At 39.6% G+C, this 12,706-nt stretch overlaps 1 protein-coding gene across 1 annotated transcript; it reads left to right on the forward strand.

The window, feature by feature from the left end:
• The first annotated feature begins 2,943 nt into the window (after positions 1-2,943).
• Positions 2,944-3,195, forward strand: LOC109678815 (small ribosomal subunit protein eS27-like). The gene has a single exon (XM_020154245.1). It carries the CDS (start codon positions 2,944-2,946, stop codon positions 3,193-3,195), a length of 252 nt encoding a protein of 83 aa, XP_020009834.1.
• The last annotated feature ends 9,511 nt before the right edge of the window (positions 3,196-12,706 follow it).

Here is a 12,706-nt window from a genome sequence, read left to right on the forward strand (position 1 = left end):
TTGTGCCTTGAACTAGCTCTGTATTTGCAATTAGCACTGCACCTCACAAGTCTGTGAATGGGTTCTTTTTTATGTCAATATCTTATCAACCACCTGCAGTGACTCTCTTTGCATCTATGTCAGCATTTTGTCTTGCCTTTCTTTAGCAAGGCTTCATTACAGTTTAACCCTTTCTCAGCAATTCTGTAGTTTCTACATTATCACGAAGTATAATTGACTAATGTCATTTGTAAATTTATTATTATTCAATAAATTTTGACAATGTAGAAAGACATAAGCATGTACATTTACGTTTCTGACATAGCTCGCTCAGGACCAATAGAAAGCTGGCACCACTGCAATGACAAATACTAACATTAATGGAGACCTTACTGCATCATTAGGATGCTTTATCTCATTCCATTGTCATACCTATGAGGTAACCTCTTGCAACAAATGAGAACACAGTGTTGCAGAGGAAGTTAAATAACTTGTTTAAGGCTGTAAGTGCTACAATAGTGATTCAAGCCCATCGTCTTTTCTGATGCTATAGGCCATTCTTGTAACCAGTACACTATATTGTGATATATGTAGTGCTGGGGTTACAAAGATGAGGAACAAATGTGCCCTGTGCTGAAGATATTCAAATTTGAAAGAAGAACATCCACATAGAAGCATATTTAATATAATATGATTTAACATAGATATGAAAAAATATATAATGTATATATTTCTTTATAATGTTTTTGCAATAAATAAATAAAGAAAAATCTGTGTAAATGCTATGGAAACATTGAGGGTAGAGTAAATAATTTTGCCTGAGGCAGGGAAAAGGGTTATGGGAAGATGAAAGAATGAATTACAAATAATAGGATTTTCTTGTGAAAGTTTTCATCTGCATCTTCTGACCCTGACTTAAAATTATACATCAATTTTTTTGTTTGTTTTGCTTAAAAAAGATTAATTGTCATTCACAGTTTCTGTGCATCAGTGATTTAGGTGGAGTTACAAGTAGATGATAGCTGGAACAGAAAACTGAAGCAGCTAGGGCATCTGTCACTTTTCATATGGTCTTAGGATTTCTCCATATGGTGAAAGGCAGACTGCAGGAGGTCCCAAAAGGTAAGAATTATCCAGGGAGACACTTCTCCTTCCCAGGAAACATCTGTTTACACCAAAGAGACATCTCCACCCTTAGGCAATAAAAAAAGGCTATAAAAACCCAATTTCCAAACAGACCCACAGGACACCCGGATTCTGGGTCCTGCTGCATGCCCCCATGCAGCCTTTCTCTTCTCTACAAATAAAATCTTTCTGACCTCTGCTGCTTGAGTCTGCCTCTCTTTCAATCTCAGAGCAGACCCAAGGACCCTCAATAGTTGAAAATTCCTGCATGTAATCTGTGTATCATCTGACAACTTACAAAGGGACACTTTTTCACCCAAGGTTGGTACAGGTTGCACCAAACTGGAGGGGACTGCCTAGGAAGTGGTTGTGATCATCTGGCACTCTGAAGGAGTCTGTCCTCCAGGAGAGCCCCACCCCCCAACCATGGCTTAGCTACAGTGGATCTCTCAGGCCAACTTTCTCTCTCTCCTTGCTAAGGAGGGTTTCTCCCTAAGGAACCTGGGGAAAAAACTCTGAGCCCTCTACAGCTGTCAAGACAGGCTACCTTAGAAATCAGGGGCTGGCGGGGTTTATACCAGACTTCTAATACTATGGAGGCAGAGCTAAAACCTCAGTGCACCGAGGCTTTTTTCCTCTCAACTCTTGGCTCTCTCCCTCCTTAAACTCTCTTCCTTTCAGATCTGACCCACTAAAGTGGAGGTCCGAAAACAGTCAGTTGAAAGGAAAGTTTTTCTTCAAGCTATAATGGTACTCTGGCTGGGGCAAATTCCTGGTGAGACTGGAAGGCTGAAGATGTAACTTCCTGACCTGCTCTGAGACTCCAAAGGTGGTTAAGTATCAGAACCCCTCCAAGCATGTCTGTGGCAAGCAGACAATCAGATCTCTACACTTTCTTCACAGTTCCCATGGCCCGAGAGTGGAGATCACCCCTCACTTCCAGTGCTCCAGTATTACCTCTGGTGGAATCGATCTGGATAGCAGTGATGACCAATAATCCCTCATGTGTTGAGCCTGGAAACTCTCTTTCCCCCAATCCTCAGCTTCTCCTTTCTCTTTCCCAAGTAAATCAGGATGAGTGGCCTCCCTCTTTGTCCTAAACAGTAGTGGGCTTCCTTCTTCAGCTGAGTCTGGGAGGAATTCCTGCATCCCCTGTTCAAAACCTAATTCTTAGACCATGTTTCTGCACTGTCTTCTGCAGCCCCCATTTCAGTTGAGTACTCCAAAAACTACTACTCTCTAACTTGAGCTTAACTGTTTTTGTTAGGCATCTGGTTGATCTGCTTAAGCAGGTTCCTGTAGTCTGCCCTCAGGGGAGTAAAGAGTTAAGGGTATAGAGACCTCGATGGTCTTCTCTATTTTTGTCCATTACTGCAGCAAAAAACAGTGCCTTCAGATGCTCCCTCTCTTTTCATAAAAAATATATGTTTCACAGGATATATAGGGGGGAAAAAGTCTACCTCATCAAGAGTCCTTGTCCATGCCTCCACAGTGGTCCTCCCTTTGGCCATGTAATCCCTCTTGGTTACTTTAGAGCCCCTCACTGATAGAGTTGTTTTTAAATTACAAGCCTTCAGCTGGTAGAGGAGAACCAGGTTCCTGGATTACAAAGCAAATAGGCAAAAAAAAATTGATCAGTGTTATTCTGGCAGGGTGGCTATAGCTGGATGTACCTAAATATCTTCCCCATGACCTTAGCACCAGATGGCAGTAGTGGGAGAGCACGGGAGAGAGGGATGCCCTCTCCCAAGTAGAGGATCTCCTAACCTGGGAATGCCTAGGTAAAAGGAGAAAACCTCTATTAAGATGATCAATTTTGCCCTTTCTGGTGGTGAGAAAATGTCTCTTGCAAAAGATCTTCTTCATCCCTCACCAGAGGAGGAGAAGAGGAAACACAAGAAGTGCTTGGTGCAAAGCCCCAATTCCTACTTCATGGATATGAAGTGCCCAAGATGCTATAAAATCACCACCATTTTTAGCTATGCACAAATGATAGTTTTGTGTGTTGGTTGCTCCACTGTTCTCTGCCAGCCCACAGGAGGAAAAACAAGGCTTACAGAAGGATGTTCCATCAGAAGGAAGCAGCATTGAAAGCACCCTGAAATCAAATCCATCCCAATAAGCACATTTTGGATAAAAAATAAATGATCCATTTTCCCTTGCTTCCCTTTTCAGATAGGGAATCAATCTTCCAGGATCCCAGAAGGATCCCCCCCTTGCCTGCTTACAAAACATTGAAAGATCTTGAACCAGAAAGTCTTCAATGAAAGTGACTCAAGTTTTGCTGCACCCATGCCTGGCCACAGTATCCTCTGGCAAATGGGGAAAAGTGGCCAGAAGGAGGGAACATTAATTATAATACCACTCTTCAATTAGATATGTTCTGTAAAAAGGAGGGAAAGTGGACTGAAGTCCCATATATTCAACTTTTCTTTTTCCTAAGAGCCCACCCAGAATGGCTGAGCAAATGCAGGCTAGATACCCAGATCACGGTGACCCTTTATGAAAAGCTCCTAAACTCCCTTGAGGAACCAGAATCCCAAAATACCATCTTATGCCCAAGGGCCCTCAACAATGTCAAAGGGGGCCTCCCCCATGACAGAAATAAAATCTTACTTCTCTGGAGAAACAATGAGTGCTAAATGAGACAGCAAAAGCTAGGGACAATTATCACTTAGATAAATGTGGCCCTACAGGCCTGTCTCAGACCAGGCCCTTAGAGGAGGAGGAGGGGGCGGGGGAAGAAAGACAGAGACACTGGATACCTAAAAGGGAATTCCAATTCCCAATTTCCACAGGAGATTAGGCAATGCTTAGATATGATCCTAAGTGGGACCCTAAAAATGATGGATGAATGGACCTGTAACCACTTCATCCATTGCATTCTTGAGGGTCAAAGGAGAGCCAAGATAAAACCCCTTAATTACTCCCAAGTCATGGCTGTACAGCAAGGACCCTTAAAAACCCCAGTAGCTTTCCTACAGAGACTTAAAGATGCTTTACAAAGGCACACCAACTTTGTACCAGAGTCACAGAAGGAGATTGTCCCAAAAGAAATTTCTAACAAAGTCAGCCTCAGATATTTGTAGAAAGCTTCAGAAACCAGTGGCTGAAGGGAGCAGAGATCTAGACCAATTGGTCCATGTAGCCACATCCATACATTATAATAGGGACTTAGAAAAAGAAAAAAAGGACCTGGAGAGGGAAAAAAAAGGATAAACAGCAGGAGGCAGTGATTGCAGTGCTCAGAGAGGCTCTCTCGGGGCAGAGTCCAAACCCAAGGACATGTTTTCAATGTGGACAGGCAGGCTGGAAGTCAAACTCATAAAATCTTTTAAAAAAAGTATGAGACCTTTTTAAAGTAAAAATAGAAAAAGAAGTCAGACTGCTAAATTCTGAGACAACTGAAATTTTGATTAAAGGAAAGTTTTCTTTCTTTTAGTTGCACTTTTTTTTATTGTTTTATTATTCATATGTGCATACAAGGCTTGGGTCATTTCTCCCCCCTGCCCTCACCCCCTCCCTTACCACCCACTCCACCCCCTCCCTCTTCCCCCCACCCCCTCAATACCCAGCATAAACTATTTTGCCCTTATCTCTAATTTTGTTGAAGAGAGAGTATAGGCGATAATAGGAAGGAACAAGTGTTCCTGGTTGAGATAAGGATAACTATACAGGGAGTTGACTCACATTAATTTCCTGTACGTGTGTGTTGCCTTCTAGGTTAATTCTTTTTGATCCAACCTTTTGTCTAGTTCCTGGTCCCCTTTTCCTATTGGCCTCAGTTGCTTTTAAGGTATCTGCTTTAGTTTCTCTGTGTTAAGGGCAACAAATGCTAGCTAATTTTTTAGGTGTCTTACCTATCCTCACCCCTCCCTTGTGTGCTCTCGCTTTTATCATGTGCTCAAAGTCCAATCCCCTTGTTGTGTTTGCCCTTGATCTAATGTCCGCATATGAGGGAGAACATACGATTTTTGGTCTTTTGGGCCAGGCTAACCTCACTCAGAATGATGTTCTCCACACCACACTTAATGCTAAACTGTAGGCCTAAGGTATTCCATAGCTGATTTTTTTTTCAGTATTGGGGCTTGAACGCAGGGCCTCATGCTTGCTAGGCAGGCACTGTACCTTGAGCCACTCCTCCAGTTCTCAGAACTGATTTTGGTTAACAATCTTAATAAGAAAAACCACAGTTATCAGTGAGCAGTTCCAACACCATGGTCTTTCTTGTGTCCTCTACACATTTTGTTACCTTCCTTGAACTCAGGCAAAATTCTCCCTGGGGGTTACTCAGACTTGAAATTTTTGAGATTTTCAATAGCTTATACTGACGCAAAACTGAGCTGCTCCTGTCTTCACATACCACCAAACAAAGCTGATGCAGATACCCATAGTTCTTCCATTGCAGATATGGCTAGCATCTGGAGTTGCAGATGAAGGACAGACTGGAGGAACTGAAAAACCAAATAAACCAAAGAAGAGACTCTTCAGATTTGGATGACACCTTGATCTTTGACAACCCTGCTTTCCAGGAAAGTGAAACTAACTCTACAGAGAAGTTTCTCCAGGAAGTGGCTGAGCTGTCCCTGGGACTGACAGAGCTAGAAGTGCTAGCTGAGTTAATAGACAAAAAGCAGCAAGATGTGCTGTGCTGCACCAATGAGGAGAGTGTGTTCAGGGAGAAGAATTATTTGAATATTATAAAAACCTCTTTTGGCAGGCAAGCCCAGCTCATTCAGCCCCAGATAAACACCATGCAGCATGAGCTGGCCACAAACTGTAAGTACTGGTGGGTTGAGCACCGAATCCATCAGAACCAACTCTCTGTCTTCCTCAGTTGTTAACTGTGGCATCATCAGCTACCACTAGCCTGCAAGGTTCAGTACATGGTCAGGCTGAAGGAGAAGATGATGAGGCAGGCTGAACTAACCAGCCTGAAGTTCCAGGAAGAGGATCTGGAGAAACTGGTGGCTAGTCCTCTGGCTCCTTAAATTACGGGTCATGATCTAGATGTTTTGAAGGCTAAACTGGAGCTGGCTTTGACCCAAGTACTCTAGCAGGGAGGAAGATTAAAAAAAAAAAAGAAAACAGACTAGGCCTGAATCTTGAGAAAGCAGCAGGGAGGTGGGATGGCATAGCAGAAAGATAAAACCTAAGAAATCTGAACATGAGGAAGATCATGTAGCACCAGGGAGGGGAAAGTCATGTAGCACTAGGATAAAGTAGCCAATAAAATTAAATATAACCATATATGGATTAGACCTTTCTTTTTGCTTCTGTAACCTCCTTGCAAGGGTATATAAGGGGAGACCCCTTTGTTCTCGGGGCTCAGCCTTTGGATATGAGTCCACTGGGTCTGTGCTGGCACAATAAAATGTTGCTTCCTGCTAATCTGCCTCAGAGTCATGTATCTTAGCTAGCAACCTCCCCCAACAGTATGTTGCTAGCCGCTGCTGCACGTGAAACGTCAGATAAGTGAGTTGCATACCATTTTCTTTCAACTGGAGATGTTCATCTTGAGCAACAACAGTTGGTGGAGAGCACTAAATACAGCATTTTGTGTACCCAAGACTATGTTGAGCAGTCAAATAAGACAGTGAAGAAAGCCCTTAAATATAAGCACCAATCACATATTTTGATGGTGGCATCAGCTGTGGCAGGATTTTGTGCCTGCTGTACATGCTTGTTCTGTATGACCAACACCCTTCATTGAGTAGGAAGTGGACCCTTTGGTGGTGTGAGCAACAGCTGAAGAACAAAACCATTATTTGCTCTGTTTTGGTGCATGAACTCAAGGACAGATTTAAAAATGAGTGCCAACACCTAGCCTGCCAAATCTAATGTGACTTGTCTGTTTCCTCTGATGTAGTCATACAGTAAATCTGTTGTTCTGTTGTGCGTATTGTTTTGGTATGTGTTACTTAAAAAAACGTGCAACTTTGGCACATATACTGAGGCTCAGAAGTCAGTGTTTTCTTCTTCCTTTTTTAGCTGCTTGTTTTAGGTCCCAGAATTAAACATTTTCCTTTTGTTTTCTACTATTAGAACATCATTAGTGCTTTATAAAATATATATGCTCCTTTCTAAGGGAGTGGCAAACAGATGAACATGGCATGTCACATAAAGACTTTAGGACCTCTGGGCAGTCGGTAGGATAGAGACTGCAAAGACTGATTAAATGAGATGTCAAGATGATGGAGGGGATGAATTCAACTATGATACATTGTAAGAACTTTTGTAAATGTCACAATGTACCCTCAATGTACAACAATAATATAATAAAAAAGTAAATAAATAAATGAAAAAAAAACCTGTTGAGAGACTAAAGGAGAAAGGGCTGAATACTGAGGAAAAATTGTGGGAAGACAAAGGGCAAATTTATTTGAGGGTTCTGTGTAAAGATAAGGAAAGAGGGACACTATCTACAGGAATAAAGCTTAGTGTAGGGGTCATGTGCTACCCTAGGCTCAGCTGCCTTCGTGTTATTCTTTTTCTAGTGAGAAAAATCTTCCATTGAGCCTTTTCTGAAGGTTATCTGGTACTAATTAGTAAAAAAGTCACAGGTTGGTGATATATATGGAGGCAGAAAACCAAGGAAGTTCATGGATAGAGGAGTTTCCTTGATGTATATCAAAGTGGGCCCTGTTCAGGAGACCAGGACTTGAGATGCTCTTTATGGAGAATCTTATACTTCTCTGAGTGACCATAGTGAGTTTTAGGAATACTTAGCCTCAGTGACTTATGAGGAACTTGAAGCCATGCACAATTTGTGGACAAGCACAAGAGCCCTTTCTATTATCTGTTGTAGAGGAGGAATCTTCACACACTGAAAATGGGTGATTTCATTTTCCTAAGGAAGGGTTTTTATACAGCTGTTTCTAAAGAGAATATACATTTGTATATTTGCATCTTCCTGTTTCAAAAGCTTTAATACCTTTAATCTAAAGTTCCCTTTCTTTGAATTCTTGCTTTTTTTCTTTTGGTACCAACTGGGATACTGTTGTCATCAGTGTTTTCATTGGTTTACTAGCTGTAACTCATGTCCTTCAAAGAAACTCATCTCAAAGGACAAGGTTCTGATCAAATTAGAATTTTTTTGATATCTTGTTTAAGACTTAGATGAAAATTAAGGCCTGCATAAATGTGATATATGAAAGTCACAATAAATGGTTGTAAACACCATTTGACATACATTATACACTGTCGCAATCCTGGTTTAACTGCCACTAGTGCACTTATTAACAGTTGCCCACCATTCAGATTTTTCTTGGAGCTGATTCATAGGTAGTTTTCCTTCAAATAATGGAAGTGAACTTTCAAAGTCTTTGCAATCTTGCTGCTCTTTTCATAGGCAAACTCCACCATAAAAAATATAAAGCAATTGATGTTTACATAGTCATATTATTTATAATAAAATTAAAGTATAAAAACTCATGAACAGACCCTGAGACAGAGGTCTCATATAAGTTCTGTCCAGATTCCACAGAAACTGTGACATGATTAAATGAATATTATTTTAAGTAAAAAACCTCATTACAATAATCTGTTCTGTAACATTATATATATATGCATTTAGCCACAAACATGATGGAATTGAAGGAATGTTAATATTTTGGAATGACAGGTGGTATTTTTCTTGGGAAGTATCCACTGAAGAGAGTTTTAATCCCCCATTACCTTCTGAGAATTGGTAATTTTTCATATCTCTTATTGTTATTTTGGTGAGGATTATTATTGCTGAATATCTAGGCACTGGTCTTGATTGAGAGAATGGAAATTGGTGGGAGAGATTTCTCTATTGCTAAGAACTGCAGTTTTTCATTATTTTGGAAATGGTAGTTTCAGACCACTAAATCTGTTTCTAGAATCTTTATTCTAAAAAAAAAATGCATCATCAGCTTGTGAGTGTTTCTATGTGTGCTGTGGTGGACAGATGAAATGGTGTAGGGAGATTTCAGGTAAAGGACATAGTAGTAATTGCATACTTAAATACACCAAGTACGGAGTAATTTTATTTTTTTTATTATAATGTGCCAGAGAAGAGTCAAAGTGCTGCTGATTGAATGTTTAAATTTTATAGAATGTTTTGCAGTCAGAAAAGAACTGTGGCATCTATTATCTCCTTTGCGCCTTTCAATACTCCTGTAAGGTAGGCAAAAAATTATTACCTCCATTTCATTGATGAGGTAGCCAAAGTCACACAGGGAATGTGAAATGCTGTAGATACTATCTCTGTTGTTTTTGTACCACCACACTCCTTTTGACACAAGCTTTAGAGAATTGGGCCCCAGAGCCTGGCCTACTGCATGTGTGGGATTAGCTTGATCTAGGCTAACCGTACGAAAAGCATGTGGCCACTGACTTTTGCTCAAACTGCCCCTTTCACAAGTGACTTCCTCAAAAGGCACTCAGATCTCTGCTCAGAGTAATGTGATTATTGATAGCAAATATTAGCATGCAGTTCCTTAACTACCTTATCACTGAAGGGGAAGCTCAATATGTACTTGAGGCTTGAAAGCTGAACCTCACCATACCTTGCATTGCTTAAAATTGTGAGCTGCCTACATCCTCATTCTGCCACTTAGTACTAAATAAATCATATAAGGATCGCTCTCAATCTCATGGAGGAAATGAAGTAAGACAAGTGGACAAATCTTATGGAGATGACTAAGGAAAAATAACAGAGGGGAGTCTGTGAGAACTATGGTAGGAATAAAAGTCACCACACACACACACACACACACACACACACGCACACACACACACATACACACACACACATACACACACACACTTCATTCTAAAAAGTATGTATAACCTATGTGTTTTTAAAAGTTTATAAGTAACAGATGCTCATTGTAGAAAATATGAACATTACAGAAAAGCATTAGGAAAATAAAACCTAATTTTGCCACTCAAAAAGGGGTGAGAACCAATGGGGGAAGAGGGTGAAGGGGATTGAATATGATCAAAGTACTTTGTACATATGTATGAAGATAGAATAATGAAATTCATTAAAATTGTTTAATAAAAGGAGAGAGGGTTAAGAGTGTATAACAGAATGGGTGAATTTGATCAAAATACATTGTATTCATTATGGAAATATAACAATGAAACCCCTTTGTACAATTAATACACAATGATAAAAATGAGAAAATAAGTAATATCTAGGACACTAAAAAAATAGCCATCGTTATTATTTTAGTGTACAACATTTCCTTATATGTCTATACACAGTTATTCCTTACAATTTTGGATGCTACTTTGTCATCTAATATTATTATAAGCATCTCCCCATGTTATTAGTAATAAGACCTACTTTTGGAGGTTGGGTATAGTTAGTGGTAGAGTCCTTATGTAACATATGCAAGGCCCTGGGTTCAATCTCCAGTACTGATAAAAAAGCTGCTTTTTGCCTAGGCTGGAAATACCTTTTTTGCAACCTGTTGCAGGATTGTCTCAGCCACTTGTCTAAACTTAAGGCTGAACAAGTCCTGCCTGAGGGGGTTGGTACTAGTGGGAGGGGGGAGGAGGTAGAGAAAGGGCATGGAGGGGTGAATATGGTACAGATACTGTGTACACATGCATGTAAATGGAAAAATGATATTTTTTGAAACTATTCCAGTAATGGTGAGAAGGGGGTATGAAGGAGAAGAGTGGAGGGGGTGCATTCAAGTACAATATATTTGATATAAGAAATTTTGTAAATACCACAACATACGCCCACCCAGCACAACAATAAAAAAAGCAAAGTCTCTGTCCCCAGCAAAACCCCATTTTCCCCCACCTCCAGTAACATTGTTATCTAGGTTCTTGCTTCCAGGAATGATTCAGTCTGTGGAGTTAGGACTATGTGTCCTTTCTTGTGTCTAGCATGTTTACTTTGTTTATATTGCCTTGCATTTGACACTCTACTGAGTGCTTTAGAGGCTATATTTCCATAGTCATTTTGTTATGAATTATTTTTCAGAATTTATTATTTATTTTTAGGATACTGGGCACATTTGCTTAGTTTGTCAGAAGTTCCTTAAGTTATCTGCTGAGTTTGTGGTTGTAAATTATTTATCTTGTGAAGCAAATGCTTCTTGAACATCTACTATATGTTCAGGGTTTTGCTGGGTGCTATGGGTGGTACAAAGATAGATGTGATTTTTGCTTAAAGGGTGCTCTTTGGAAAATTAAGTAGTACATAAAAATTAATTTAAAAGGCAGGTTTATGAAACAACTCAATACAATAGTATTAGATAGCACAAGATATTTTAATGTAGAAAAGCATTTTTATTCAATTGGATAGAACTGAGCCTACAGTTTATAATTCATGCTAATTCATGAATGATTAATTTATTCTAAGTTCATGAGAGTAGTCAAGAAAGGCTTCATGAGAGAGGGGAAAGTTTTGCTCAATCTTTACTTAGTTTGGCAGGTTTAATGCTTCATTAATGTTTTGCAATTTACAAAATATCAATATCTCATCAGGACTTACTAACAATTTTGTGAAGAAAATAAGTGAAGTGCTATCATTTCTATTTTACCTAACTTTGATATTTTCTTTTTATCTGTTTTCTCTTCACTGGCATATATGGATTTTATTCATGAGTATCTGCTTGCCTGTGACATAGGATTATTTCACCAAGTAGACTTAGGAATACAAGGCCAGGAGAGACCAACTTGGAGAAGGCAGATGAGAACTCTCAGTAAGTCAGATGGAAGATAAAAGTGCAATTCTTTCAGGTAGATTTCACTTATATTATGTGAATCACAGGGCATAAAAAACATGCCCATGGATGGATCTATAGCTGCCTCTTAAAGTGACACTATTGTCTTCTCTTTTGGGATTGGGAACTATCAAACATCTAATCATTATTTGAATTAGGCATTTTTATTACTTACCACCTTATTGTCTAGGGAAAATTTGGAATGAATTATTGAAAACCACTTTCTTTTACCTATCTTGATGCTGAGGGAATGGGTCAGGGTATAAGTACAAATAGCAGGCAGTGCTGGGAAAGATAAGTCTGGGTGTGAGCATCTGCATGACAAGAGGGCACTGGACTTTTGTTGATAAAGGGAGTAGAGTAGAAGGAGGAACAGTGAAAGAGGAGAGAGAATGAATGAGTAAAAGTAGTGTAAATTTGTGTTTGAACACAAATAGTGTTCTACTCTGGATTGACATTTAGCTCTCAGTGGCTTGGTATTATTTCCAATAGTTCAATCTTTCTCATGCACTGGGGAAAGCATGGAATCAAGTGAAAGAATTTCTCAAAATTTTCCCCCTTTTCTCACCCTTTGAGTAACAATAAGACCCAGGTATTGCTGTGACTAGAGCCAAGTGGAAGGAGTACTCTTATATAGATTTTCTGGGACCCAGGCAGGAGAATGTTAAATCACCAAATTTTGACCCAGTAGAATATGATTAGGAAAAGCAGACACAGGAAGGAAATTTAGAGTGGGGGGTACTTACCTTGTAAGTTAAATTACCTTTAACTTACAAGGTAAGTTAAAGTGATTTAAAAAATTCACTTCTTTTCCTGATTTCTTTCTGGCAGTTTCCATTCCTATTTTTTCATCCTTAGGGACAAAGCCTAGCTAAAATCTTCATTAG

This window comes from Castor canadensis, chromosome X (assembly GCF_047511655.1).
Source record: "Castor canadensis chromosome X, mCasCan1.hap1v2, whole genome shotgun sequence".
Lineage (NCBI taxonomy): Eukaryota > Metazoa > Chordata > Mammalia > Rodentia > Castoridae > Castor > Castor canadensis.

What these genes read in the sequence shown, in the direction of transcription:
- LOC109678815 (XM_020154245.1), top strand. Translation starts at nt 2,944, where the DNA reads ATGTCTCTTGCAAAAGATCTTCTTCATCCCTCACCAGAGGAGGAGAAG.